The following is a 24,855-nucleotide window of genomic DNA, read 5'->3' on the forward strand; positions in this document are numbered from 1 at the left end:
TAATCATACATCTGTGATAGTCTTTTATACTATATAGACTTAATGAAAAACAACCAAAGAACCAAGCACTCCTTTGAGCTGCACCGTAAAAATGTAGTTACGTTTGCCAACACGTTAAGCTGCCAACTATCACCTGTAGTCCCCAAGCACCAAGCAGGAGTGATCCCCTTCAAATGTTACCTGATCACTCCTTATAATGGAAGGAGGAATGGAGAAGAAGTATCCAGCTTTCACCCCTTCCATGGCTACAGATGGCTTCCCATCAAATGCGTGAAGCAACACCTTTGAAGCACCTTGGAGAAAAGAAACAAACCAATTTATTAGCAGCGTTTACAGCATGTTCACAACATCAGCTTCAAACTGGACCTCGACTCCACCAAAAAGTGAATGCAGAATCTCTGCACTGCTCTTCACAAGTTTCTTGGGCACAAAATGATAGGAAAGCATTATAAAACTGAAGAAATTCTACGAAATTCTGTTGGCAAAAAATAAGGAGGGAAAAAATGCATTAGAAACATACCTTGCTCCTTTAAGAGATTAATGGTTGGTCTTCCAGCTGAGCGGGAGTGAACATTTCTGCAAAGGAAAGAGAGAGAGCCCTGGCATTAGGAAATTAAGCAACAGTATTTGTTTTTCAATAAACATAAATCACAGAATCACAGAATCGTAGGGGTTGAAGGGACACTTGTAGGTCATCTACTCCAGTTCCCTGCTAAAGCAGGCTCTCTAGAGTAGGCTGTAATGAACCTATCGCATGTTGGGAAGAAAACAATCTGTGTTAGCACTTTTACCAGGAAAAAGTCTAGAGATGTGTATTTAAATCATTTTAGCCACGGTGAATATTTAGCAACAACACTGTGAAGACAGGCTAGAGAAGAACTCCACTGTATTCATGGGCAAAATTCAGTAATTACATCTCAAGCTGGAGATTGTCAGGACACTAATACTAGTTTAAGCCATGTAAGTTTGGGAGGCTCTTAGTAATTATAAATCCTGGGAACAGTAACAGAGGTTACTGAGATCCGGAAAACTCTCCTGTTAGTAAAACTTACAAAGGCAAATCCAGTTTTCTTGCTAACTCAACCTGCTTGATCAGAACCTGTCTTTGTCCTTCCTTCTGTTCATCTGTGCTGGCGAATCTGGGAGTGAAATCTAATCCAACCTATGGTACAAGAACAAAAATGAGAAAGGTCTGATGCTTGACTAAATCACAATAGCCTAGAGAGAAAAAGAAAAAAAAAGTTTCAAACCTATAAGGTATTCCGAAACATATTTATGAAAGATGGCAATTAAAAAGACTGTAGCCACACTGTAGCTTAATTCAGAAAGGAATTCATTCTCAAGGCTTTCAATTATGAAAGCATTTGAGGGCAGCGACTGTATTTAGCATTTTAATCTGTAAGCAGTTTTCTGAGTTTTTATATACTATTAAATATTATTTCAGATAAAATCTCAAAGCTGGATCTCCAATCTAAGTTGAATTTCCGACTTGAACCTGTAACTTAGTCCTATCTCTAGCAAAAAATTACCCATTAATTTTATATATTTTTTTATCTAAATACATTCAAACAGAATTTAAACTTAGTCAAATAAGCCGAATTTACTGTTATACAAACCAAAAACCTGGTTAAAGTACAGGAACAAAACAGAATTACAGAACATCCTGAGTTGGAAGGGACCCCACAAGGATCAATTCCAAGTTCAACTCCTGGCTCCACACACGACACGTTTAGCCAAGTTCTCTCAACAATTGCAATTCTCCAGCAAGTGCAGAATCAGCCACAAACCCCTCTGCTACCAATATACCAAAGGGACAGACTCTACCCTAAAGTTCTCAAGCTTCGGTTTGTTTACAAGGAAATATAATATAATAGACATTGTGTGGATAGAGACAGACAAGGGATCACAAGAAAAAGGGACTTATGTAAGTCACCAAGGCATGCTGAAACCAGAGGTTGGCCTGACTGTGTTGCAGAAGGGAAAAAGGACCTGAACAAGGGTAACTATTTCCTAATAACAATATAACGAAGGAAAACAGGGATTTGGGCAAATCTATGAAGGAGAGTACATTAAGAGAACTATTAATTAGATGTGGGTTTTTTTTCAGACCGCCAGCAATATTTATCACAAATACAAAGCCAAGCATTCACTAAGATTTTGTAACTCTGGTGGCAGATGCTGCCAAAGCCAAATACATTTGAACCCATTTTGGAATTCTACTTACTTCTCCAATTGCCACCAACTTATCTTTGTAGAGTTCTATAAGTGGCAATGCTGCATCCAGATCCTGCAAGAACAAAAGCAATCCTCACTGACCTTGAGGTGGAAGCTTTATAAATGCAAAGTTGTGATTAATTTGGATTTCCTGGCCACAGGGGCACACTGTTGGCTCACAGCCTACCTGTTGACCCCCAGGTCCTTATCTGCAGAGCTGCTTTCCAGCAGGTCAGCCTCTAACCTGTACTGATGCATACAGTTATTCCCCCGTAGGCACAGGACCCTACACTTGCACTTGTTGAACCTCATCAGGTTTCCCTCTACCCTACTCTCTAGCATGCCCAGGTCTTGCTGAGCAGCTGCACAGCTTTCTGCTGTGTCAGTCACTTCTCCCAGCTTTGTACTATCAGCCCTTCCCTTCACTTCTCTTAAATTTTGTACCTTAAACTTGCTATTACTGGAAGTTGAGCCATCAGCGGTATTTCAAAGACCTGCAGGATTTTCCTGCTTTACTCAAAGACCCCTCCTTTCAAGGTGAACTTTCCATAGGACCAGAAGTAGTAAAAAGCCCACAGTCTGGTCATGTTACGTGGCCGCAGGCAGTTCTCCAAGCTCCCCAGGCTAAGGGCAAAAACTGGTATTCACCCAGTCCCACGCTAACAAAGGGCCATCTGCAAACAAGACGCATTCTGTTCACTGTAAGCAAACTGTTCACTTGGGATTTTTAGAACTGCTTTCCAGCAGCATCACTACGGGGGCCAGATGGCTCTCAGTGCTGCTGAAGTCACACAGGCAGATGCTATGCTGGAGGTCCTGGGGTTTGGTCTGCTGCGTCCTCCACTTTACAGAAACATAACTAACTGGAAATCAGGCAGACCAGGGCAGCCCCCTGCATCTCCAGCGCAGCCATAGCATAGAATCACAGAATTGTTTGAGTTGGAAAGGACTCTCAAAGGTCATCCAGTCCTTTTTTACATCCCATCTCAATACAAAACTCCTCTCTTTTAGTTTAAAACCAAGCCCCCCTGTCCTAACACAACAGACCCTAATAAAGAGTCTGTACCCTTCTTTCTTACAGCCCCCCTCTAGATACTGAAAAGCTGCTGTCAAGTCTCCTTGGAGCCTTCTCTTCTCTGTTCTGAAGAGCCCCAGCTCTCTCAGCCCGTTCTTGTATGAGAGGTATTACATTCCTTGAATAATTCTTGTGGCCCTTCTCTGGATGCACTCCAACAGGTCCACGTCTGTCCTGTACTGAGGACTCTACACGTGGACACAGCACTCTAGGTGAGGTCTCACCAGTGCAGAGCAGAGGGGCAGGATCACCTCCCTCACACTGCTGGCTGTGCTTCTTTGGTGCAGCCCAGGACCCGGCTGGCTTTCCAGGCTGTGAGGGTGCATTGCCGGCTCCTGTCCAGCTTGCCATCTGCTAGTGTTCCGAGGTCCTTTTTGGCAGGGTTGTGCTCCACTCTTACACCCCCCAGCTTGTACTGATAGTGGGGGTTGTGATGACCCAGGTACAAGATCTTACAACTTGGATTTGCTGAACCTCACAAGATTCTCCTGTGCCCCCTGCTCAGCCTATCTAGGTCTCTGTACGGCATCCTGTCCCTCAGACATGTCCACATAGCAGCACATCACAGCTGCACCAGACTACCCGCCGCTAATTTACCTTTAAAGTAACACTGCGTTGCTCTTCTGGAGAAACCTCCTGCACGGGGTGAACGCCCAGACACGGCAGTACGAACCCCGGGAACCTAGAACAGAGCGCCGGGCCGAGCCAGTTTGAGGTGGGACAGAAGGCCGAGCAGAGAGGCGGGCAGCACGGCCGCAGTCCCGCCGGGCCCCGGACGCCAAGCCGTCGGCTCGCACCTGTCGGACAGCTCCAGCACGCCGCGGAACTCCCCCGCCTGCTCGGTCACCGTCACCAGCGCCGCTACCGCCGCCTGTCACAGCCACAAACAGCGCTGAAGGCCGCGCTGCACGCCGCACCTGCCGGGCCGCGGGGTGTGCCTCACCTGCCGGGCCGCCCGCACCACGGCCGCCACGTCCTGCAACAGACAAGCAGCGCCTCAGCGCCGGGCCGCGACGCTCCGCTCCCCGCCCGCCAGTCCGCCCCGCGGCGCCTCACCGGCTGGAAGCAGGGCGCGGAGAGGTGGCAGTGACAGTCCACCGGCCTCGCCGCCATGCCACCGCCCCGCGCCCGGCCTCGGCCTCGGCCTCGAGAGGGAAGGGGCGGGGGAGCGGCGGGTTGTGCTTCCGGGCCGGCATTTTCGGTTCGGAGGAGGCGGGAAATGGCGGCCGGGCCGCCCGACCGGCGGGACGCGCGGGTGCGCTGCTGCTCGCGGCGCGGCCTGGACGAGGTGGTGGGGCTGTGCGCGCCCTTCCTGCGGGGCCTGGCGCAGGGGCAGCCGGGCGGCGCCGCAGCCGCGGACGACGCGATCTGGGTACGGCACCGGGAACCCCGCGGCGCGGCTGGCGCTGACCGTTACGGCTCGGTCTGCCGCGTCGGGCGGTCGGCGAGCGGCATTGCTCGGGGTGGTGGGGCGGGGAGGCACGGGGGGCGGGGCTGTCGCTGCAAGGACGGTGCGCGGTGTCCGGAGCGCGCTCCGAGGAGAGCACGGAAGCTGGCGAAGGGCCAGAAAACAGGAGTTGGGGAATGACTGAGAAAACTGGGGCTGTTTGGTCTGGAGGAGGGGAGACTGAAGGGAGACCTCGTTGCTCTACAATTGTCTGAAAGGAGGCTGCAGCGAGGAGGGAATCGGTGACACCACGAGTGAGCATAGAATCACTCAGGTTGGAAAAGATCTTAAAGATCATCGAGTTCAAAGTGATAAATGATAGTATGTAAGGAAACAGCCTCAAATTGTGCTGAGGAGGTTTAGACTGGATGTTGGGAAGGATGTATTCATAGGAAGAGCTGTCACGGATTGGAACGGGCCTTCTAGGGAAGTAGTGGAGCCCCCCTCCCTGGAGATATTTAAGAACCGCGAGGATGTGGCACTGAGGGATGTGGCGTAGTGCCAGGTTGATGATTGGAGCTTCACGATCTTAAGGATTCTGTGATTCTTGTCTGCCAAGCCAGGCAGTCATACAGGAAGGGTCCTCTGTGCTGATGTTGCACGTGTGTGTCTAAAGCATAACTTTTCCAGCCTAAGCATCTCTTGCAGAACTTTGAGGCAGCAGTGAGAGAGAACGTTACCATTAATGGGCAGCTCTGGGCAGAGACATCAGCTGACTCCGAACCAAACAGTATGTATGGTCTTTCATTCATTTTACATGTGTTTGTATATTTGGTTTTCTTTTAGACGTGGTATTTTTAATTGGGCACTTGTTCCTCTAGTAGCTGTGGCAACAATGACACTCATGAAGCAGATGAGGTGAAACTCAAGCTTGGCTGCATCTGTATAAAAAACTGAAGTACTGCACAGCAGGAACATGGTTCTTGCAGAGCACTGTTTGTAAGGGAAAAGCAACTAAAAGGTACAGCAAAAATTATCCATGACAGAACAAAAGAGAAGACAGCTTTATTAGAAGGAGCACTGTTCTGGTTGATGTCTATAGCAAGGTGCTTACAGACAGGCACAGTTTTAGCTATCACTATTGTGGCACCTAAATAACTTAAAAGGATCTGTTCTTTACTGGAGAAAAGTAGTTTAGAAACACCCACAACATCTGATATTGACATGGGAAAAAAAGTAAGGTTTAACTAATTTTAATGTCAGCTGTCTTGCTAGAAAGTCTGCAGAAAGCTTTTAGAAAGTTGCTATTTCAAAACATAATTTCTAATTCAGGTTGGGAAAGAGCATGTTCCACTTCAATAACTTTTCTCATAGGAGTAAAGGGAGTATACAAATTCTGATGGACCAGGGCCTGCTGATCTATTTTTAAAACTAGAATCAAGCAGTAGGATGGATCCAAGTATGGAGGCTTCAGCTCTACTCTGGGCAGTTACTGGTTGATTGTTCAGATGGTGCAGTTTTCTTCCTTGTGGCTACTGGAATTTCCTTTACTGCATCATATCTGTTGCCTCTTGTCCTTAAGCTGCACACCTTTGAGAAGAGCTCTAGACCTCTCTAGAAGACCTCTCTAGAAAACCTCTCTAGAACCACCCTTTAACTAGACAAGGATAACAGATTTCTCCTGTAGCTTTCTTTATGCTGAACAAATTCCTGTATGCTTCTACATCATGTACTCTAGATGCCAAGCCTCTTGGTGTTCTGCCGTTATCCAAGCAAAGATGAAATAGTCTACATAGGTGGAAATGCTGGCTGGATTATTGAGCTCAGAGGGTTACACTGAGGGTTACAATGGCTCGTTCTTCTACCTCAAGGTTGATTAGAAGCAGAAATCCTTCTGGGACCTGGTAGGTTTAAAGACTTTTTCTGTGACATGAAGAAGACAGAATGTGCCTTTATCCAATTTGTAGCTGGCATCAACTAGAGTGGGATACACTGAATGAAACCTGTCCCTGAGGATATTCAGGGGAACATAAACAGGGTGGAGAAATGCATCTGTGGGAGTCTCGTGAAACTCGACAAGGACAAACAGCAAAACCCAAAACTTGGGAAGAGATAACCTCCTGTGGGGGTACAGGATGAAAAGTACCTAGGGGGTCCAGGTGAGCAAACAGTGAGCCACTATGGCATACTGCTTCAACAGAAGTCTCGTCAGCAGGTCCAGATAAATGATTATTTGGAACCACAAAATAATTTGGGTCAGAAGGGAACATAAGACTCTCTAGTTCCAACTCCCCTGGCCTGGGCCCAGACACCTCCCACTAGACCTCACTGTGAGCAAGAGGCTTCAGTCAGAAGAGACCTAAGTACCCTTGCAGGCTGATTTTGTGTGGGTGACAGTGGCCAACAGCTCATCTCTATCAAGAGACCAAATAGTATGTCTGTTGCTACCATTAAATGTACAAAGTAAGTGCTTATTATTGCTATGTAATCATATATTTAGAGGTAATATATACAGTATAATTATTGCCTTTTTAATAATAACAATGAAGATCCTTGGTAATCTGGTGTCCAAAGATGATTTCTGTACAAAATGTTTGCTTGCCTATGTTAGTGATAGATTTTCTTTGCCTGTGACTTGATTTTTGCAGTTCTGTGAAGCCAAAAACACAGATATATTGAGTTGGCAATGTAGTAATGGCACCCTCGTTTTTGTCTGGAAGCTTCTGGAGCTGTAGATGGAGATCTAGAATGCCAAAGCTCCCATACACTTTTTAATGGTAGATCTAAAAAAATAAAGAATCCCACCAACTCTCAAAGCTTGTTTTTGTTCTTAACTTTCAGAGGTTGATCATCACCTGATTCTGCACAGCTTGACCAAGAGAGGGTGCTCAAAATCCAGTTGTTACCACTAGATTGACAATAATGCATGGCTTGCAAGCTGTGTTCAACATTACTGGAAACTGTGAATGTAAATTCTAAGAAAATTTCAAAATTAAATGTAAAAATTATAAAGCAAGACCACTGTTGGGTTTTTAAGCCTCCATTGATGGAAAAAAGAAATATAGGTGTGCAAATGAAAGAATATAGAATTATGCGCTCTTAGTTATGCAAGGTTAGAGTATAACACTGAGCTGTTAATTTTGTTTTCTTCCATAAGTCATAATTTTTATGGTCTGTAATGATGGCTTGCGACATCAGGACAGTGCAGGCATTTATTTGTCCAAATGCTGAAAACACTTATAAAACTGTATTAAACTTTAAAAATTGTCAGGTTTAACTGCAGTCTTGGAGAAGCTGAGTACTTGTAGTACAGTAACAGAAGTCAAAATACTTCAGTCATGTTCTACACATTTAACCTAATCTTGATTGGAAAAGAAGGCTGTGAAAGTTGGCTCCTATCAGATGCAGTCTTTGGCATCAAAGTTTGAAAGCAGACTTAATTTTGCTTTTCTGTCTCCCCATGAGGTGCATACTGAATATTTCTGGGAACAAAGTTTCGTTAAGGTGGTAGTACATGTTATCAAAAATGTATGGATTGATTTAATGATTAAAATATATATCTGTGTTCTATGTGATACAAAGTCAGTTAGCCTTCAGATTACTGCTTGGACAGCTGCATCTTGTTCAATGCTTGTAAATTACACAAAATTAAACACATCAAATCACTTTTTCTTGCAACAGCTTGCATTGTTTCCTTCAGTTGAAAAACAAGTTAGCTAAAAGGTAACCACTTCTTTGTGAGACTTTTGTCTTGGATTCAGAATGCTTAGAGCACTGGGGATTTTTTCCCCACTGGGAGATCCAGGACAGATGTATTTATCTTCGTTGAGAATCAGAGAATTGTTCAGGTTGCAAAGAAAAGAAACATTGTAGTTAGGAGCAATAACTTTGTTGCATGCTTGCCATGCTTAGGTGCCAACATCAAAATTCTTGAAGATCAGCTTGATGAACTGATAGTAGAGACAGCAACAAAACGAAAGCAGTGGCCTAAGAAGATACTGGTGCATGCTATCCAGACCATGAAAGCAGAGCAAGAGATGTTGGTGAGTAACACAGATGTTCAGAAAAGCTTTGCTTATAGTTGCTGATGTGTGTAATTTGAAGGAACAACTCATCAAATGTTGACCTTTAAGTTTCTTCCCACAGTTGCATTTGATTTTGTCATATAATGAAATTTTTTCCTTGCGTGAATTTGCATTAATTTGTTCTCCAGTAAAATAAGGGTTATTGCAAACTGCTGTGACTACGAATGAATTGGGCCTGTGTTACAGTTCAGCAAATTACTGAGGCACATTTTTCCCACATGATGATTTGTGCTTTACAAGTCACTTTTACCCCTATTTATCTTGTAAAATTCGGGTTTCTAAAGTTCTTATCTGAAGGCTAGTTGAAGTACTAAGTGTTATAATACATGCAGGCATATATATTACTGCATGCAGTATTTGGCTTTTTAAAAGATGTCTGTGTTTTTCCCACGTACTTCTGTTGAATCAGTAACTACTCTGAGTACTTTCACTAAAGAAAGAAAAAAGGTAGTGTGGATTATGAATAGGTTCATCAATTTCATTTTTTTGACACTGAGTGTAAAGTAATCATTGGCATTGGGCAGCCCAGTCATGTTCCTAGTTGCTAAGTTTCTTTTCTGCAGTTACATTAGGACTCCTTTTTGCTTACTTGCAGGTTAGGTAGACGTCAGTTTTCTTTCTTTTATTCACTTTGCTACCCTAAAGAGCTGTGAACTTCTCCCCATCTCCTGAAGTATGTTTTTTAAGTGTCCAACTTTTGAATATATTCTTAAACCATCTTGGTTTTCTGGCAGGTAATGGCTTAATAATAAGTGCTTTATTATATGATATTGGAGTAAAAAAAACATCTGAATCTTCAGGAGTAAAAGACAGGGGTATCTGGACGATGGTACATTGTTTGAGCCATTTCTGTGTGAGCGAGTTTGTGAACAGGTGAAGAAATAAGAAGAGAACTAGGGAAAGTGTTCTCCCTTTCTGAATGGGACTGATGACAGAGCAGATGGAAAAGGCTAAGAAATTTAGTCCCTTCTTTTGCCTTTGTCTTTCCTGGTAAGATTTGCCTTCAGGAACCATACGCTCCCAAGACCTGCGGGAAACAGTCAAACAAGGAAAATGTAACTTGAGGGAAAGGTAAAAGAGTGTCAAGTTAGGGACATTTAAAGAAACAGGGTATGCACTGAGTCTGTGAGTCTTGATGGATGTGCCCACAAGTGATGTCATTGCAAAGGATAACTATATAATGAGGTAGATTACAAACTGACCAAAATGCAGACCTCAGGAGTTGTGATCAGCAGTATGAAGTCTACCTGGAGGCAAATGTACCCCAGAGGCTGGTACTGGGACCAGTACTGCTTAACATTTTCATCAGTGACCTGTATGATAGGACAGAGTGTACCCTCAGTAAGTTTGAGAGACAGCACAAAATCAGGAATGACTGATGCATTGCATGGTTGTGCCGCCATTCAGAGGGACCTGGATATGCTGGGGAAATGGGCTGACAGGAAACTTATGGATTTCGGCAAAAGATAATGCTGGGAGGAGAAATAACCACATGCACCAGGCCAGGCTTCCCAAAGCTGGAAAGCAGCTTCGCCGAACAGGCCCTGACTGACAAGCTGACCGTGAGCCAGAAACGCACCCTTGTGGCAACGGAGGCCAACAGCCTCTTGAACTGCGTTAGGAAGAGCGCTACCAGCAGGCTGAGGGTGTGATTCTTTCACTCTTCTCAGCCCTGAGGAGACGCATCAGAAGTAATGTGTCCAGCTCTGGGCTTCTCAGTGTGAGGAAGATGTGCACAAATTGGAGCAAGTCCAGTGATGAGTCAATGGTGTGATGGGATTGTTCAGCCTGGAAGAGAGAAGTCTTGGGTGTATCAGCACTGTGTACAAACATTGCGTGCAATAAGAGAGAAGCAGTGTGACCCACGCTCATCTCAGTGTTCGGACAGGGCTCTCAGACATAGGGTTTGAATTTTGGGTGGTCCTGTGTGGAGCCAGGAACTGGGCTCTGTGATCCATGTGGATCCCTTCCAACTCAGGATACTCTGCGATTCTGTGAAAACTTGGTATTGCATAACACCAAGATTTAACAAGACCTTTTGATCCTGTGGAAAAGGAGAGCTATGTTCCACCCAAAATCCTAAAGTAGATGACTTACTTAGGATGCTTCTCAGACTCCTTTATTCTGCAGCTGACCTTCTTCTGTTTTTGTGAGTGGTTCCTTAGGAGTCAGAGCTGTTCTTTTTCCTCGGTTGTTCAGCAGATGGTAATGGTTTTTCCAGAACATATGGATTTTAATTTAAAAATTCTCATGCTTTAATAATTAGAATTCCATAAACTAAAGAAGATTCTGGAGACTTGTTCTCAGTGAACTTATGTTAATCAGAACATTCTTTCTAGTAGTTGAGTATCTATAAACTAAACATCTAATACACTCTATCTAAATAATTCCACCACCATCTCCTATTAGCCTTTCTCCGTTACTCTAGTAGCCATGTATGCATTAGATATCTGTTAAAGCAAGGGAGCGTTTCAGATCTTTTCTGTTTTGAATTTGCAGAAGCTCTACCAGCCTGTCGTAACGCCAGAAGAGATTAAATCACAGCCTTCTCAAGGTAATGATTTCTCAGGGGAGGGCAGCAGTACCGAGGGAACACTGCCTTCCTTACCGCCTAGCATCAAACGTTTAAGAAGTTTTATTTCTTTAAATTTATTTAGCTTTATTGACTAACTAAATTAGCTAAAATAGCTGGAAGTTCGTTATAATTGAAGTATTAATTGCTGCATTAGCTTATTAATCTGTATGCATTTCTCTTGTTCTGAATGCTCTCTGCTGTTATATGCTGTGCTTAAAGGCAGAAGATGCCACTATGAGGGCACGGAGAAGAAAATGTCAAATATCCACTTTCTCTTACCTCTATTCACACTCTGTTCTCACCTCTTTTCTTCACCACTGGTTGGAGGCAAGATGCGGAACTAGATGGACCGCTGACATTATACTTTGGTCATTCTTGTGTTCCTTCCTATATAGATACTAGAAATGCTTCAGTCTCTCTTCCTAATCAGGTGGCTTCCTCGGGGAAATGAAAGCTGTCCTGTGGTACTCACTGCTGATAGGGTTGACTCTCCTCATTTTTAAAGCATGTATTTAATTTTTATTCTGCTTATGTAAAACTGTGAAAGGTGTCATAAGTTTGCTGCAAGCTTTTAAAAGATTATTCCTTGTTCTGAGGCATTTGTATAAGGTGATGTGTATTTTGCAATAGTAGAATAGGAGGTGCTTTTTCTGTAGCTGGCCTGAAGAAATGCCTTGCCTGTTTTTACATACTGAAAAATGACAGAATTTATGTAGGTTGCTCCATAAGTAATGCCTCATATTTGTTTCCATGCAAATTATAACAGATATAAAGAGCACATTAACTCTGTTTGATAGAGCAAATTCTTAGCTACAAAACAGTATTTTTCAACAGTCACCACTGTTAGCTATGCATTTTAGCCAGTGATGAACAAGAGCCTGAATGTGCACTGGTAAAAATCTGCACCCATGGAAGTAACCCACTGTTTCACAGCTACTATGACAGTGTCATTGCTAGGAAAATGTTGCCCATGCAGTCCATCTTTCATTGGCCTAAACAGACGGAAGTCAGAAGGCACCAAATCTGAACTATATGGTGTGTGTGGTAGGACAGTCCAGCTAAGACTGGCATTGTGCTCCATGGCTTCCAGACTGATATAGGGCCTGGTTTTATTGTGTTGCAAGAGAAAGGTTGCTCTCTTGCCTGGCCCGGCTCTGGAAGTTCAATCCTTTGGCTTAGTCAGCATCAGTATGTAGTGGTCAGGATTGATGGTTTATCTGGGTTCCAGGAAATCTAGAAGGATCAGTCCTTTCCTATCTGAAAAGACAGAGCTCTTCACTTTACCCACTGAGGGCTGCGTCTTTGATGGGGAAATCACGTGTCGCTGATCCATAGATTGATGCTTTGACTCCAGCTCACAGTGATGACATGATGTCACTGGTAATGATGTGATCCTGGAAACTGTCCCCTTCAGACTTACATTGCAAACTTGCATATGGTGTTCCTGTGTAGGCATTCATGAGATGCACTTGGTGCAGACTTTGTGATGTTCCAATGTTGCCACCATCATATCCAATGCATTGAAGCCGATATCCAGCTCCAAACACAGTTCTCCAGTTATAATCTGCCAGTTTGTGTGGATGAACTGATCTAGGCGCTCTTCATTTCATGGTGTGACGGCTGTGCATGGCTGTCCAGAACATGGCTTGTATTTCATGTAGGTGTCACCACTGCTGAAATGCACCATCCACTTCCTCACTGTGCTCACATCCACCGTCTGGTCTCCATCAACATTCAGCAAACACTGATGAATGTCAATGGATGCCACTTTCTTCTGCGTGGAGGAATTCAATGACACACCTTTGCTTGATATGCACTCCCATGTCTGATGCCATTTTGTCAGACTGCTCCTCTGCTGCCATCTGTCTCATAGCAATGACATGTAATGGGATATCGGCGGGAAGGTTCAGTCTCTACTGCCATACCACCAACATCTGCCTCTGACATCGCGGGCCAACATCATAAAATAGGAGACATTACTTTTGGAGCAGTCTTCATACCAGTGCTGTTTTAAGTGGACAAACATGGTGAGAGAACTCTATGGATTACTTCGCATGCTGTAAAGCTGGTGTAACAAGCAGAGGTGTTAAATTAAGTTTGAGAAGCAAGGCTCAGGCTTCCAGCTCTTACTCTGCTGATCTGGCTTCATTCTAGGCATCATTTCCTCTTTGTAGACAGGAGATGTTGCTTCCAAAAGTGCCAGCCTGTGCAGCCTGTGCAGCTAACAGGAGCAGCAAAGAGTGTCACTTCATGTCTGCATTTCTTTTGGTTTCTAGTGTGTAATTCTATGCTCTTCTCATATGAATTAAGTACTCACAAGCTAGTAAGAGCTTGCACTTCGGTCTTACCTTTTCACGTTAGGTAGCAGAAAAGCCTCAGTCAAGACAGCATAGAGTTTGTGCTGAATATTAGTATTATGTAGTATTTGGGAAGTTTATGTATCCCAGTTTAGCAAGTACAGCGGCCAGAAACAAAAAATGTTTAGATTACTCAATACCTTTCATTTCCTCTTTTCATTTCCCTATGTTTTGGAAAGCCTTGAACACTGAGGAATATACTGCTGTCCATGTAAAGCTGAACTCATGCAGGCAAATTTCATTTAAATGTGTGACAGTCTTTCTGTATAACTGGAATAATCACTGGAATTATTTTTACTTAACTCCTTCCTTACAACTTCACAGCCTTCTAATCTGCATATTCTACTGTAAGAATTCCTTTTTATGGACATGTTCTTTTAGAGAATGTCCATCGTAGACATCTGTGTTGCATTCGAGGAGGCTACTACTTGAATATTTTTTCTTCCAAATTCTGAATTTTTAGCATCCATATCCATATATGGACTGTTTCCTAAGCCAAGTTTGATAAGCACTGTTGACACACAGCACACACAATTTAACAAAACACTGTCTCTTGCTTCGTATTACGTTTCAGCAGGTCACTGTCACCCTGCACTAGAATGCAGTGATTGACTTAAATTATCTTCAGTAGCATTAATTAGATTGACTTCAAAGCAGATTTGTGTTTTGCTCTGAACTGGTTTAGGACTGAGTGCACCATCTGATGTGGTGCTCTTCTGCAGGCACTGGTGACACCCTACAGACAAATACTGGTGGTAGATGAGACAACTTAGTTCCCAGACACACACTTACTTAGCTGCTGATTTTAAGTTTTTCTTGATGGCATAGTGCCTCAAGCAGGATAATGGCAGAGAGCATGCAAAATAATATATAACAACTTTAAAACTTTATAATAACTTTATAATAACTTTAAAACCTTAACTCCTGTCTGCCTCAGTCTTCCTGAAAGCTTCTTTTTCTTGCTTTTGTTGTTAACCCAACAGAATTAGTGCCTTGGTTCTTTTTTATTCCTGCTTGGAAGGCTGAGTTGTTGCTATCAGGCTGAAGTTGTAATAGTGAGGATTTTCCTCCTCCATTAAATTATTTTCCTTCATGTAATTTTCTCCACAGTTATGTTTATCCTTTGAAATTTTTTTCTACAATGTAATATGATTTTGAAAGATTGAAAAACAGATCTATTTATTTTTAACCTCCTCCTTTATACACGTACTGTCTCTGTGTCTCATGTTTTAGACAAGCTGTAGGATTTCTAGCAAAGAACTCTGTGGCTTGCAACAGTTGAGACCTCTATGCACTACTGCACTTTGTATGATTAGAAGTAATAAGAGTAAGATGAAGCACATCAGCTGTCATCACCAACACTAATTAAAGGGATATGTTGTACGTTTAATTTTACAGAGGGACTCCACTGCTTTTCATGCCCAGTGTTAAGAAGTCAGTAGCAAGTATCAGGGAAGGAGGGGAGGAGTTACATATCAGAAGCTTATTGGAGCTTTATGTTTTTCTTAGATGCTTACATCTCAGATCTGAAGCAGGTGACAGAAATGGCATCCGAGCAGATTGGTGAGGCAATGAAGGTGAGATCTATGTGTGCTCCAAGGGGGTTTTTTTGTTTCATTTTGTTGTTTTGATAATGTCATGAAATGAGGGTTGTAATTTATCTTGGTTGTAGATTCATACAAAAAAGCCTGTGTGTACTATTGAAGCAAGCACATATTTAGGTTTGTATTACTGAAGTTACATCTGTGAAGAATTCTCCCTCAGTTTTAGTAGGAAGGAAGAATACCCTCTGACTTTAGGAAGCATTTCTTACAGAGATTTTAAAATCTGCAGCATCTGAAAAATATCTTCTGAAGATCATCTCTGCAGACACTGAAGCTTTTGTGCCCCTCAGAATCTAATTAACATATCTCCCTCATTGTAACCATTGCTTTTCCCATGTAATTTGAGATACTTGATTTGTTTTTGCAGTCTCTCCCAGCCCTAATCGAAAGAGCAGAAGGTTTTTCCCAAGCATTAACTTGGCAACCAATCTTGGAACTCTGCAAGCTGCGTCAAGAAGTCTTCACTGGTTGTAATGCAAAGGAGGAAAATAGTGTCCAAAACTTTGTATCACCAGCAGAAGTCACACCAACAGACGCTGACACCACTAACAATCCTTACACTTTGTTCAAAAGAAAAAAAGCTGCAGATACACCACAGAGAAGATACTATCCACTTCGACGGAGGAAAATTACCCTCAGTATGTAGATTTCTCATTTAGAATTTCAAGATTGGAGATTCAGAAATATTCTTGTTCAGTGTATTCAGTTTTAAAAAAAAAACAAACAACAGCAACCAAACTTATTCTACTCTCTAATTCAGTGCTATACAGGGGAGCTTCCTTGATTGTTTAGTCTTTTGATTCTTTGAAGTATTTCTCTTCTTACTGTTAAACTGGTGGTATTATGAAAGCCCATATGTACCAGTCACTGCTGATACCCAGCAAATATGTTTACTGATTAACTCTCTTCTTTGCCCATTTATTACAGTATTTATTACCCTCAGCCTTCATGCTTCTCAGAGCTGTGCAAACGCTTTATGTGTGTGGGCACTCCTTTGGTAAACTAGTAAGTGCTCATATACAGCAGGCACATCTCTGAAGATGTTGGAGATTGTCTAATTCTCCTAACCATACTTCATTTATACTGAGTTTGGATATTTAATAAATAAATTTAAAATACTTTCAGACTGGAGCATATGAAACCCACCAATTTTAGTACAGTGTTTTTAGAAAATCCATGTGCAAATCTAAAATTGATCCCTCCTGTTCCACCTCTCAGGTAATCTTCTAGATCAGCAGGGCTCATTAACAGTCATCTTGATTTGAACTTGGAATTTTAATAATTATATGCATTTCCCTGCAGAGTGCTCTTCTGCACAATGATTCGACCATCTGCATTTTACCATCTGATATTTCAGTTTGTGTAAATGATCTATGCAATCTGGGGGTTTCCTGGACAATAGATCTACACATTACAGGATCTCGACTTGGCCATGCGTTTGTGGCATTTGACTAAACTTACAAAAAAAATCTAAAACAGTAGAGATTAACAGTAAATGGGATTAAATTGAGCTAGCATTTTTTTTTTATAAGCACAGTAGTACCTAGACATTTACATGGTAGTATTAAATTAAGCATTGTGCCTTAGCCACTGAAAACTTTTTCCAGCTTATGACTGCATACGCTTACAGTAAGTACTCGTGTCTAACCAATATGTCATGTATTCCCTCCCGCAGTACGTAGAGGATGATTTGGAAGCTTTGCTAATGGAATGTAGTGTAGTGAGAAGGCAGGTGCAGCTTGATGTCTAGAGACTGCCAGTTTTCAAGGAAACGTGTGACAGATTGTATGTTGTGAAGGTGAGCACCTGTACTAAGGCTCTGTATATTTAATCGTATGTAAATATCTCCTATCACTTTTGTATATACAAACTTCTGTTTTTATACAAAGTAAATTAAATCAACTAAGAAAGATCAAAGATCTGGATAGTGTCTGTCTTAGTCCTGCAATACATGTTGACTGAACAGTTAGTGTATTAGTGCTTTAGAAGACATCTGTGTTAAATTTTGGCTGGAGTAACTGAAGTAGTTCCATTTACTGCCTTTGAACTTACGACTGCTATTAATCACAAGGCTACAAAGCCTCTAACATAAGAGAGGACAGGATGTGAGAGGGACTGGAATTGCAAAGCTGTGGAACGTGTGACCGGGATGGTTTTTCACACAGTGAATTCTGATTTGTTTGAGTGTGTGTGTGTTCTGGTTGAAAATCCCCACTGTTGCACAAATGCATACATCTTCACCAAGCACTGCAGGATTTTGCATGTCTACTATTAAAGTATTTAAATATTTTCATGTTAATAGAAATAGGTATAACTCTTTCAAGAGGTCCCATCTAAAATGACCAACATAAGACAAATGTCTTAGGAAATAAGGAGAGCGAGCCGTGTGGATTAAGGGCTAGTAAGTGAATTAATGACTTCATCCTACGGTGCCTGTTAGAGGTTAGAGGTAAGAGATTGCAGGGCAGTCGGTCTGCAAGGGGTTTGAAAGAAGTGGGAATGGATGTCTGCTGCCTTGATCTAGGGCAGCCAGGCCTGGTTCTGTTCTGTGGCCCTCCTTTTAATCACAGCTGGGTAGAAAAAGAAAACTACATCTGGGAATGCTGCCCAAATAACTGATATAAAGAAGAATAAAACCAGTTGATGTCCAGTGCAGTGGATCAGCTATGAATTTACAAATCTTTAGGGTTGCTTTTGGCCACGCAGTAGTGGAAGATGTCAGAGGACTTCATCCTTAAATGTTCATCTGCTTTCCCAACGATTATTAAAAATTTCTACAGCAATTGATATTTCCAACTAGCAGAGTCTGCAATCCGTGTTTCCACTAACAGAAATACATAAAATACTCCTCTTCTTCTCCCCACCTACCCTTCCCCTTCCGCTAGCCTTTTGTCCTTCAGTTAACTTCATAGAAATCAGCAGTGTTGTGCAAGAAGACTGTCTATTCAGGTTTCCACTGAAATGTCACAACATCCAAGCGTTTTATTTTTAACTTGGGGTGAATTGGTATTGCATCAAGAAACGTCTGGTCATTTTTCTTTATATAGCCTTTGGATTTTGTAAGGCAGCTCAATGGTGAAGGATGCTTGGGAATATTTGGAAACTTAGTTTGAATTTTGTAGTTATTTTGGGTGAGATTAAACATCTTACCATCTTTCAGGATGTGCTGCCAAAGGCATGCATGTTGCCAGGTGAGCCATCTATACCTAAGGAAATCTTACAAATCGGCATTGCATCCACACACTCCTACTGCGTGTAGTTTTTAAACAGAGGCGATGACACCCCTCTTCCAGAAATCTTCATGCAAACACCAACATCTGTTTGTTTGAAAGTTTGGGCATGTGGTGCTCTGGGACCCAGTTGTGACATATGCCACGCTTCCAGAGAGCCATGCTAAGTTCAAGTTAGAGACAGCGACTCCAGCCTGAAGGCGTGTGGGCTGCTTCAGTGCAGACAAAAGTTACTGATATACTGCGATTATAAAATGTAAGCTCAGCAGCTTAGACTGCTTTTTGGGCTCGTTTTCTCTCCTGCATAGAAATGCTCTGCCCTTACTGCTATGTTACTTGGAACTACTGTGTAGGCATTTCTACAGATGTACCAGAGATAGCTTTAATACCAAGCAGAAATTTGTTCCCACAAGCAAATTCTGATTTTTCATTTCCTTTGCCACTATGAGCACCAGCAGACTGTACCCAGGTCCAGGGGGACCTCCCTGTGACCTGTCAGTCCTTGTGGGGACCTGTAAACCTTATTTTACAAATACAGGAGGAATTCATATCAATAAATTACACGTATCAATAAATAAATTGGAAAACTTGTTGTGACTTAGCTCTGTTAGATCACCTGCTTTGCAGCTGCTTCTAGGGCACGTGTGTATGGTTCCTGTACCAGCATGAACACTTCATTTGGGATCATTTCAAAGCCCCACTTGAGGAAGGGGGCTTTTTTCTTCTCCAGACACAAATCTGCAAGCCTTCCCCATGCCAAGGGACACTGGGACCAACAGCCCCAGTGGACCCTTTGGTTCACTTGCTGAAGTGCCTTGACTCTCTGTGCATCCCGCAGCTGCACTGGATCCACCAAGTATCTTTGAAAACAGTTCTGAAGCTCAGACCTCCGTGGTCCAAGGAGCTCTGAGAAAGGTGAAGGCAGTGCAGGAGACAGAGGCAGGAGGTGCTGTGAGGCACAGCGGGGAGAAAAGTTTCCTCACAGGGCAGCCCTGGTCAGGCTTTCAGCGATGCTGACCTCAATCTGACTCCTGGACTCCAGGCAGGGTGCTTCTCCTCCCATCAGCGTGAACTGTGAACCAGATCTTCCTGGAAGGATGATCTATATTTACTCCATTTGCAGCCTGCAACTTCATTTTCACCTAAGCTGAATGACTCAGACTTCGGGTGAAACGAGAAGAATAGGGAAGTGGCCGATTTATGAAGATACCTGGGGTTGATGACCGACGGTACGGCAGCGTAGGGGCACGTTCCCTAGCATGGACGTGCGGTTATCCCCGGGAGTCGCGCGTTTGTGGTGCTATACGTGCACACGCCGTAGAAAGGATGTCGCTGGGTGTCTGCGGGGGCACACAGCAATTCACTTCCTTCAGAGCACAGGGAGAAGATACGCTTCAGTTGCGACGTAGGAAGAGTGTTTATTACAGGGATAAAAGCAGCATTGTTCGGGCTGCTAAAATGTTCCCGGCAGAGCGTTCCAACAGAGAGAGTTCTGTCCCGGCAACTGCGTTGTCTGCACTCATTGTCTTGCTTCGCCTTTACAAGAAACATGCGGCATTTCCTTATTATTTAAAGGAACCGGGCGAGTAGCGAAAGTGAAAATCGCTTTATCCCAGCCCCGATGCCTCGTCCTCACTCCAATGAACCCCGCCTTGCTCTCCTGCCCATTCTCCGAGGTCGTGCCGCTTTGGAAAGCCGATGTCGCACGTGTTCCGCGGCCAGGAGTGCGCGGGGGTGAGTCAGCCGCGCACCTCTCGGGCGACTTTTGCGCGGCATCTGCGCGGGATTCGCGCAGAAGCAGCGCAAAAGCCCCTCGGAGGCAGCGCTCGGGCCACGACGGCGTTTTAACCGTCGGAGGGGCGGCAGGCGCGGCCAGCCCCGGGGTTCTCCGGGGGATTTTCGGGCGGCTCCTGCCCGGCAGCGCCGCGCCACGGGGGCCGCGGGCTTCCCCCCGGCTGCCGGGGGCCGGGCGGGCCGGGGCGCGGACCCCGCGGGCGCCACGTGAGCTCCGGGCGGCTCCGCCCCGGGGGCCGCGGCCGAGGCTCCCAGGTGCCGGGGCGGGGCGGGGCTGGGGACGGCTCCGTGCCGCGGGGCCGGGGGAGCCCAGCGGCGCCGAGCGCGGCGCCCCGAGGCGGGCGGCAGCCGGCGGGATGTCGTGCGGCGCCCCGGCGGCGGGCAGCGCGATGTCGCGGAGCGCCGAAGGCGGCCAGCAGGTGGGTAGGGGCGGGTAAGGGGCGGGTAGGGCAGAGCGGGGCGGCCGGGGGGCTCTGCCGAGGTTGGGTGCGGGAGGTAGGGGCTGGCTGCCGGCTGCGGCTCGGTGTGCCCGCCCGCACCTTGACGCCTAGCGAGCTGCTTCTATCTTCCAGAGCCACGAAGAAGATGATAAGAAGGTAAGGAGGAGAGAGAAGAACCGAGTTGCTGCACAGAGAAGTCGGAAGAAGCAAACGCAGAAAGCAGATAAACTTCACGAGGTGAGCGGGTACGCGGTGCTCTTGGGCGTGGAGCGCGGGACGCTCCAATAACGGGACGCCTTCGGCACGCCTGGGCTTGCCCTCGTGCGATCCGCCCGGAGCCGTCGGTGCAGGAGAGGCTGGTGCTGCCGGCTGCCCGCTCAGGAGCATCCCGGCGCTCTGCTCAGGTGGGGTGAAACATCTCTGCCATCTGTGACACCGGGAAGGAGGCAGGCACGCGGTCGTGCCCGGAACTCCCATTCCTGTGACCACCTGCCGGCTGGATCCCTGGCTTCTCAGAGCTAAAGCAGACCCGCTTTCTGATGCATTAGTGCTGAACCCGGAGAGCTCACAGTGGCAGTGTGTGAATGCCTCGCAGGGAAGGTGGCGGTGCAGTGCGGTGTCATGCTGCTCAGTGGCACTGCTGGCTTAACTCAATTCTGAAGCTGTGGTCTGAGACAGAAATACCCCATTGAAAAAGGCTTCTTAGGAACTCCAAAACCTCCAAACAAGAAAGCTGGGTGCAGTTACTGCTGTACTCGTGTGCTCTGATAAATAGCAGTGGGTGTTTCCAAAAAACCATAAAAGTATCTGATTCTTCCAGAAACTCTTAACACTTCTCAATATTACAGTGCAGTGGAGTTTTATCATGTCCCCATTGCAAACGCTGGAGGAGAAGAATTGCTGTTCTCTAGTTTGGGACGTTTCCTCATACAGCAGTGCTTTAGTTGCAGCTAGGGCTCAGCAGGTAGGTGTTGGTTACGCTGCCACAGTTGTGACTTTGTCGGTTGCTCAGCTCCAGAGGCTCAGCACAGCCTCTTCTCTCTCTTAGGGTGGAAGGATCAGGCAGCAGAAGCCGGGAGGTGTGAGATGGAGAGCCTGGGGTTTGGTTTTTCCCAGATCTCCTCTGAGTCAGCGCCTGAGACAGCCAGGTGCTGGTGTTTCTATGTGGGGGTAACCCCTGGCTTTTTTGGAGTCACTGCTGGGCCCTGCGCTGTCCCACAGCCACTCTGGTGTTCCTGCTGGACTTGAAGCTCTTGCTCATGTTGGGAATCCACATCCTCAGATCTGCAGGCAGATCTGGTTGAAGGCATTCTTCCCTAGTAAGAACAGTTTGGTATTTTCTCCCCTGAAAATGGAGCAGAACAACTGGAGGGCAACGCTTGTTCCATGGACTTGAGACACCGAGAGCAGAGTCAGAGCTGGGGATGCTGAGCCCTGCTGGAGGCTACAATTTGGCTACAATAATGTGTTAGGAGGATTGTGTCTATTTTATTCCATGTGAGTGTGTGCTGAAAGAGTGTGAGGATGAGCAAGGGGATACAAACTGCCGCAGCAAGGAAGGGTGGCATACATAGCATGAGGCTGCCCAGAGGAGCAGTGCATGAGAGGCATTCCCCTCAGCCCTTTGAGGGCACGTGTAGGCTTTGAAGTTTGCTCTGCAGCTTTCCCCAGGAGGTGAGATCGAGTGGGCGAGTGCTGAGCCCCAGGCAGCAGTGAGGTGCGGACACCTGCGGGTTTTCCGTGGGCTGGCTCTAAACCTCGAGCTCTCTTCTCTTTGGGATGAGAAGTCTTGGTGGCAGGGACACTTGAGACCTGTAGTCAGCAAAAAATGTGACGTGTGAGTCTCACATCCGTCACAGGTGCTTGCTGCAGAATATCTCAAAACTCTCCTGCAGTTACCAAAAGCTCATTGTCAGTGAAGCCCTGGCTCAAAAGCATCACGATAACCAAGGCAGTGGTTGAAATCGCTTGTGACAAAGTGGGGTTTGGCATCAAGCTGGCACGATGCTCAGCTCTTCCTGCTTCTAAGTTCCTGAGCATTTGAATAGGTGACTGCAAGCCACGGGCTGGAGGAGAGCAGCTGGCACCAGGCATGCGGTGCCAAGTGTGACGCCCAGCTGGTGCTTTTCCCCACATTGGCTTGAGGCAGGGCACTTCTTTCCTACGGTTACATGAATATACTCAAGGTGGAGCACTGAAAAGAATGTTTTGCCTATGAGTAAGATTTTTTTCCCCTTCTTTCAGGAATATGAATCTCTTGAGCAAGAAAATACCTCCCTGAAAAAAGAAATTGGAAAGCTAACAGATGAAATGAAACACTTGAGTGAAGTTTTGAAGGATCACGAAAAGATCTGTCCACTATTGCACTGCACCATGAACTTTGTGACCGTACCAAGACCTGATGCACTCAGCAGCTGCCTGCCCAGATGAGACAATTCCTCAACCGTTGTTGTGTGATGTGTGAAAGTGCCAGTAAAATGGGAGATGTGAAGAACTGCCTGCTTAAGGTGCTACCTGCTTAAGGAGATCTACCCTTGAAGAGGGCTGGACTTGCCCACACAGTTGTTCTCCACGTGTTTCAGTTTTCTGAATCTTGGGAAAGCATCAGCATAGGAAAAAAGACAGCTTGTACTACAACTCCTTTCTTTGGTAGAATCTCCGAGCCATGGTTTTGCATTCAGAAATATGGTGCAATGCAGCCCACCATCGCTCAATGGAATGTAGACCGGGAAAAGTACCAGCCTTGGGCTGAGATGCCTTTCTCCCACACGCTCACCACTAGCAACCCTTTGTCAGTTGTCATCCTTTTGTATCAGATTCTGGCTGCTGTTTTTTGGGGGTTTTTTTGTTGTTTTTTTTTTTTTTTTCTTTTTTTGGTGTTATTTTTTCCTCTAAACAGATTTGGCTAATAAAAAAACGATAGTGATGTTCTGTCTTTATGGTGTTCTCCACTTTCTTCAATATCCAGTGTCCTTGCAGCATCTCTCCTCTTGGTAATCTTCCTGTCAGTTGTTTTATTGTTTGCTTATCACTACTTCATTAGTCCTCCTTTTCAAATGCATGTAACAAATAATTTTTCCCAGTCTTCATTTCTTTACTATTCCAGATCATCAGCTCTGCCAACGTCAATACTAAAAATGTTTTCGATCTCAAAATATGGCTCAGCCAACTTTCAGTAATGACTGCCTGCTTTGTATGGAGGAAAAGCAACACAGAGTTTGCTTGTTTTATACATTGTTTTAAAGAGCAGATTTTAAAATTTATTGGTTTAATGCACCACAGCCACTGGAAATGAACTGGAGGGTTATTTGTGATTGAGGGAATTGTTTGGATTTTTTTGGTGATGCAGTATCTTTATCCTTCATCATGAATATTGCTTCTGCTAAGTGATAGAATAAGTCAGTTAGGCTGAACGATTAGTTCCATGTCCACATGGCATGATTTATTGCAAGAAAAACATTGTTTTATTTCATCTTCAACTTTTTTTTTTTTTTAACAAAAAGAATAATTATGACAACAATAGTGAGAAATACAAAGAAAAATGTGCTTACTTCCCCTGAAGTTTCATAGAAGTGCCAACCTCTAGAAATGTAAATGCTCTAGCCTGGTGTCCAGGAAGGAGTTTTTTTCACAGTGCTTCCCAGTGAAAGAGCATCTTCAGATAATAAAAGGCTCCATCCTTTGCCAACTCTATCACTTTGGCATTCCTTTTTTTTCACCTTTGCTTAGGAGATCAATTTCTTCATTCAGCTGGATCTTTGTATGTATCAGCAGAACATCATGTGAAAAGTCTAAAATATTTTTTTTCTTTTTTAGTTTTACCAGTTAAATTATGCATTACTGATCACTGCCAAGATAGAATTGGGGAAACAGTGTAGTCAATTCTCTGTCTTCCAAAGGATCCTCTCATGCTATTGTCTTAGGCTAGAAACTCAAGGTCAACAGGAGGAGAGCCTTTGGCTTTTTCAGAAGTTTGCATTAGGTTGTTCCCAAGAGAATTTTCAGTGTTTGCAGAAGCCACCTACAGCCTAAATGTGGTGTTCAAAGTTTCTTACGGTCCTGTAGAAACTGAGTCATCATGCAAAGTAAATCAG

General features: G+C 44.6%; 3 protein-coding genes across 12 annotated transcripts in view; 2 read left to right on the forward strand and 1 right to left on the reverse strand.

The window, feature by feature from the left end:
* The window catches only part of TATDN3 (TatD DNase domain containing 3), a 16,418-nt gene extending 11,972 nt beyond the window's left edge, over positions 1–4,446 (reverse strand). For all 9 annotated transcript variants that reach the window (XR_014881956.1, XR_014881955.1, XM_085219264.1 and 6 more), the window contains exons 1-8: positions 4,346–4,446; positions 4,233–4,265; positions 4,087–4,160; positions 3,887–3,971; positions 2,225–2,287; positions 1,053–1,162; positions 521–576; positions 181–293 (exon numbers count right to left, since the gene is read on the reverse strand). Coding sequence is in view for 7 of the 9 variants with exons in the window: in XM_085219264.1 (XP_085075390.1) it covers positions 181–293; positions 521–576; positions 1,053–1,162; positions 2,225–2,287; positions 3,887–3,971; positions 4,087–4,160; positions 4,233–4,265; positions 4,346–4,402 (591 nt within the window). In the remaining 2 variants the exon portion in view is untranslated. The remainder of the gene's footprint in view (positions 1–180; positions 294–520; positions 577–1,052; positions 1,163–2,224; positions 2,288–3,886; positions 3,972–4,086; positions 4,161–4,232; positions 4,266–4,345) is intronic.
* NSL1 (NSL1 component of MIS12 kinetochore complex) lies at positions 4,401–17,214 on the forward strand. Its single transcript, XM_085219271.1, has 6 exons — positions 4,401–4,661; positions 5,385–5,466; positions 8,589–8,719; positions 11,261–11,315; positions 15,203–15,270; positions 15,665–17,214. Exons 1-6 carry the CDS (start codon positions 4,401–4,403, stop codon positions 15,941–15,943), a joined length of 876 nt encoding a protein of 291 aa, XP_085075397.1. The 3' UTR covers positions 15,944–17,214.
* Positions 17,215–20,092: 2,878 nt separating this feature from the next.
* BATF3 (basic leucine zipper ATF-like transcription factor 3) lies at positions 20,093–23,696 on the forward strand. Of its 2 annotated transcripts, none has more exons than XM_085219272.1 (3): positions 20,093–20,261; positions 20,894–20,998; positions 23,006–23,696. In XM_085219272.1, exons 1-3 carry the CDS (start codon positions 20,226–20,228, stop codon positions 23,189–23,191), a joined length of 327 nt encoding a protein of 108 aa, XP_085075398.1. In that variant the 5' UTR covers positions 20,093–20,225; the 3' UTR covers positions 23,192–23,696. The 2 variants fall into 2 exon arrangements, with proteins under 2 accessions (XP_085075398.1, XP_085075399.1); XM_085219273.1 differs by lacking the exon at positions 20,093–20,261 and adding an exon at positions 20,364–20,740.
* Positions 23,697–24,855: the final 1,159 nt, after the last annotated feature.

This window comes from Meleagris gallopavo, chromosome 2 (genome assembly GCF_905368555.1).
Source record: "Meleagris gallopavo chromosome 2, MGAL_WU_HG_1.1, whole genome shotgun sequence".
Taxonomy (NCBI): Eukaryota; Metazoa; Chordata; class Aves; order Galliformes; family Phasianidae; genus Meleagris; species Meleagris gallopavo.

What these genes read in the sequence shown, in the direction of transcription:
- NSL1 (XM_085219271.1), top strand. Translation starts at nt 4,401, where the DNA reads ATGCCACCGCCCCGCGCCCGGCCTCGGCCTCGGCCTCGAGAGGGAAGG. An exon ending in CCGCGGACGACGCGATCTGG is followed by an intron (nt 4,662 to 5,384) that starts GTACGGCACCGG and finishes CATCTCTTGCAG; the next exon opens with AACTTTGAGGCAGCAGTGAG. An exon ending in AGCTGACTCCGAACCAAACA is followed by an intron (nt 5,467 to 8,588) that starts GTATGTATGGTC and finishes TGCCATGCTTAG; the next exon opens with GTGCCAACATCAAAATTCTT.
- BATF3 (XM_085219273.1), top strand. Translation starts at nt 20,678, where the DNA reads ATGTCGTGCGGCGCCCCGGCGGCGGGCAGCGCGATGTCGCGGAGCGCC. An exon ending in GCGCCGAAGGCGGCCAGCAG is followed by an intron (nt 20,741 to 20,893) that starts GTGGGTAGGGGC and finishes TCTATCTTCCAG; the next exon opens with AGCCACGAAGAAGATGATAA. An exon ending in AAGCAGATAAACTTCACGAG is followed by an intron (nt 20,999 to 23,005) that starts GTGAGCGGGTAC and finishes CCCTTCTTTCAG; the next exon opens with GAATATGAATCTCTTGAGCA.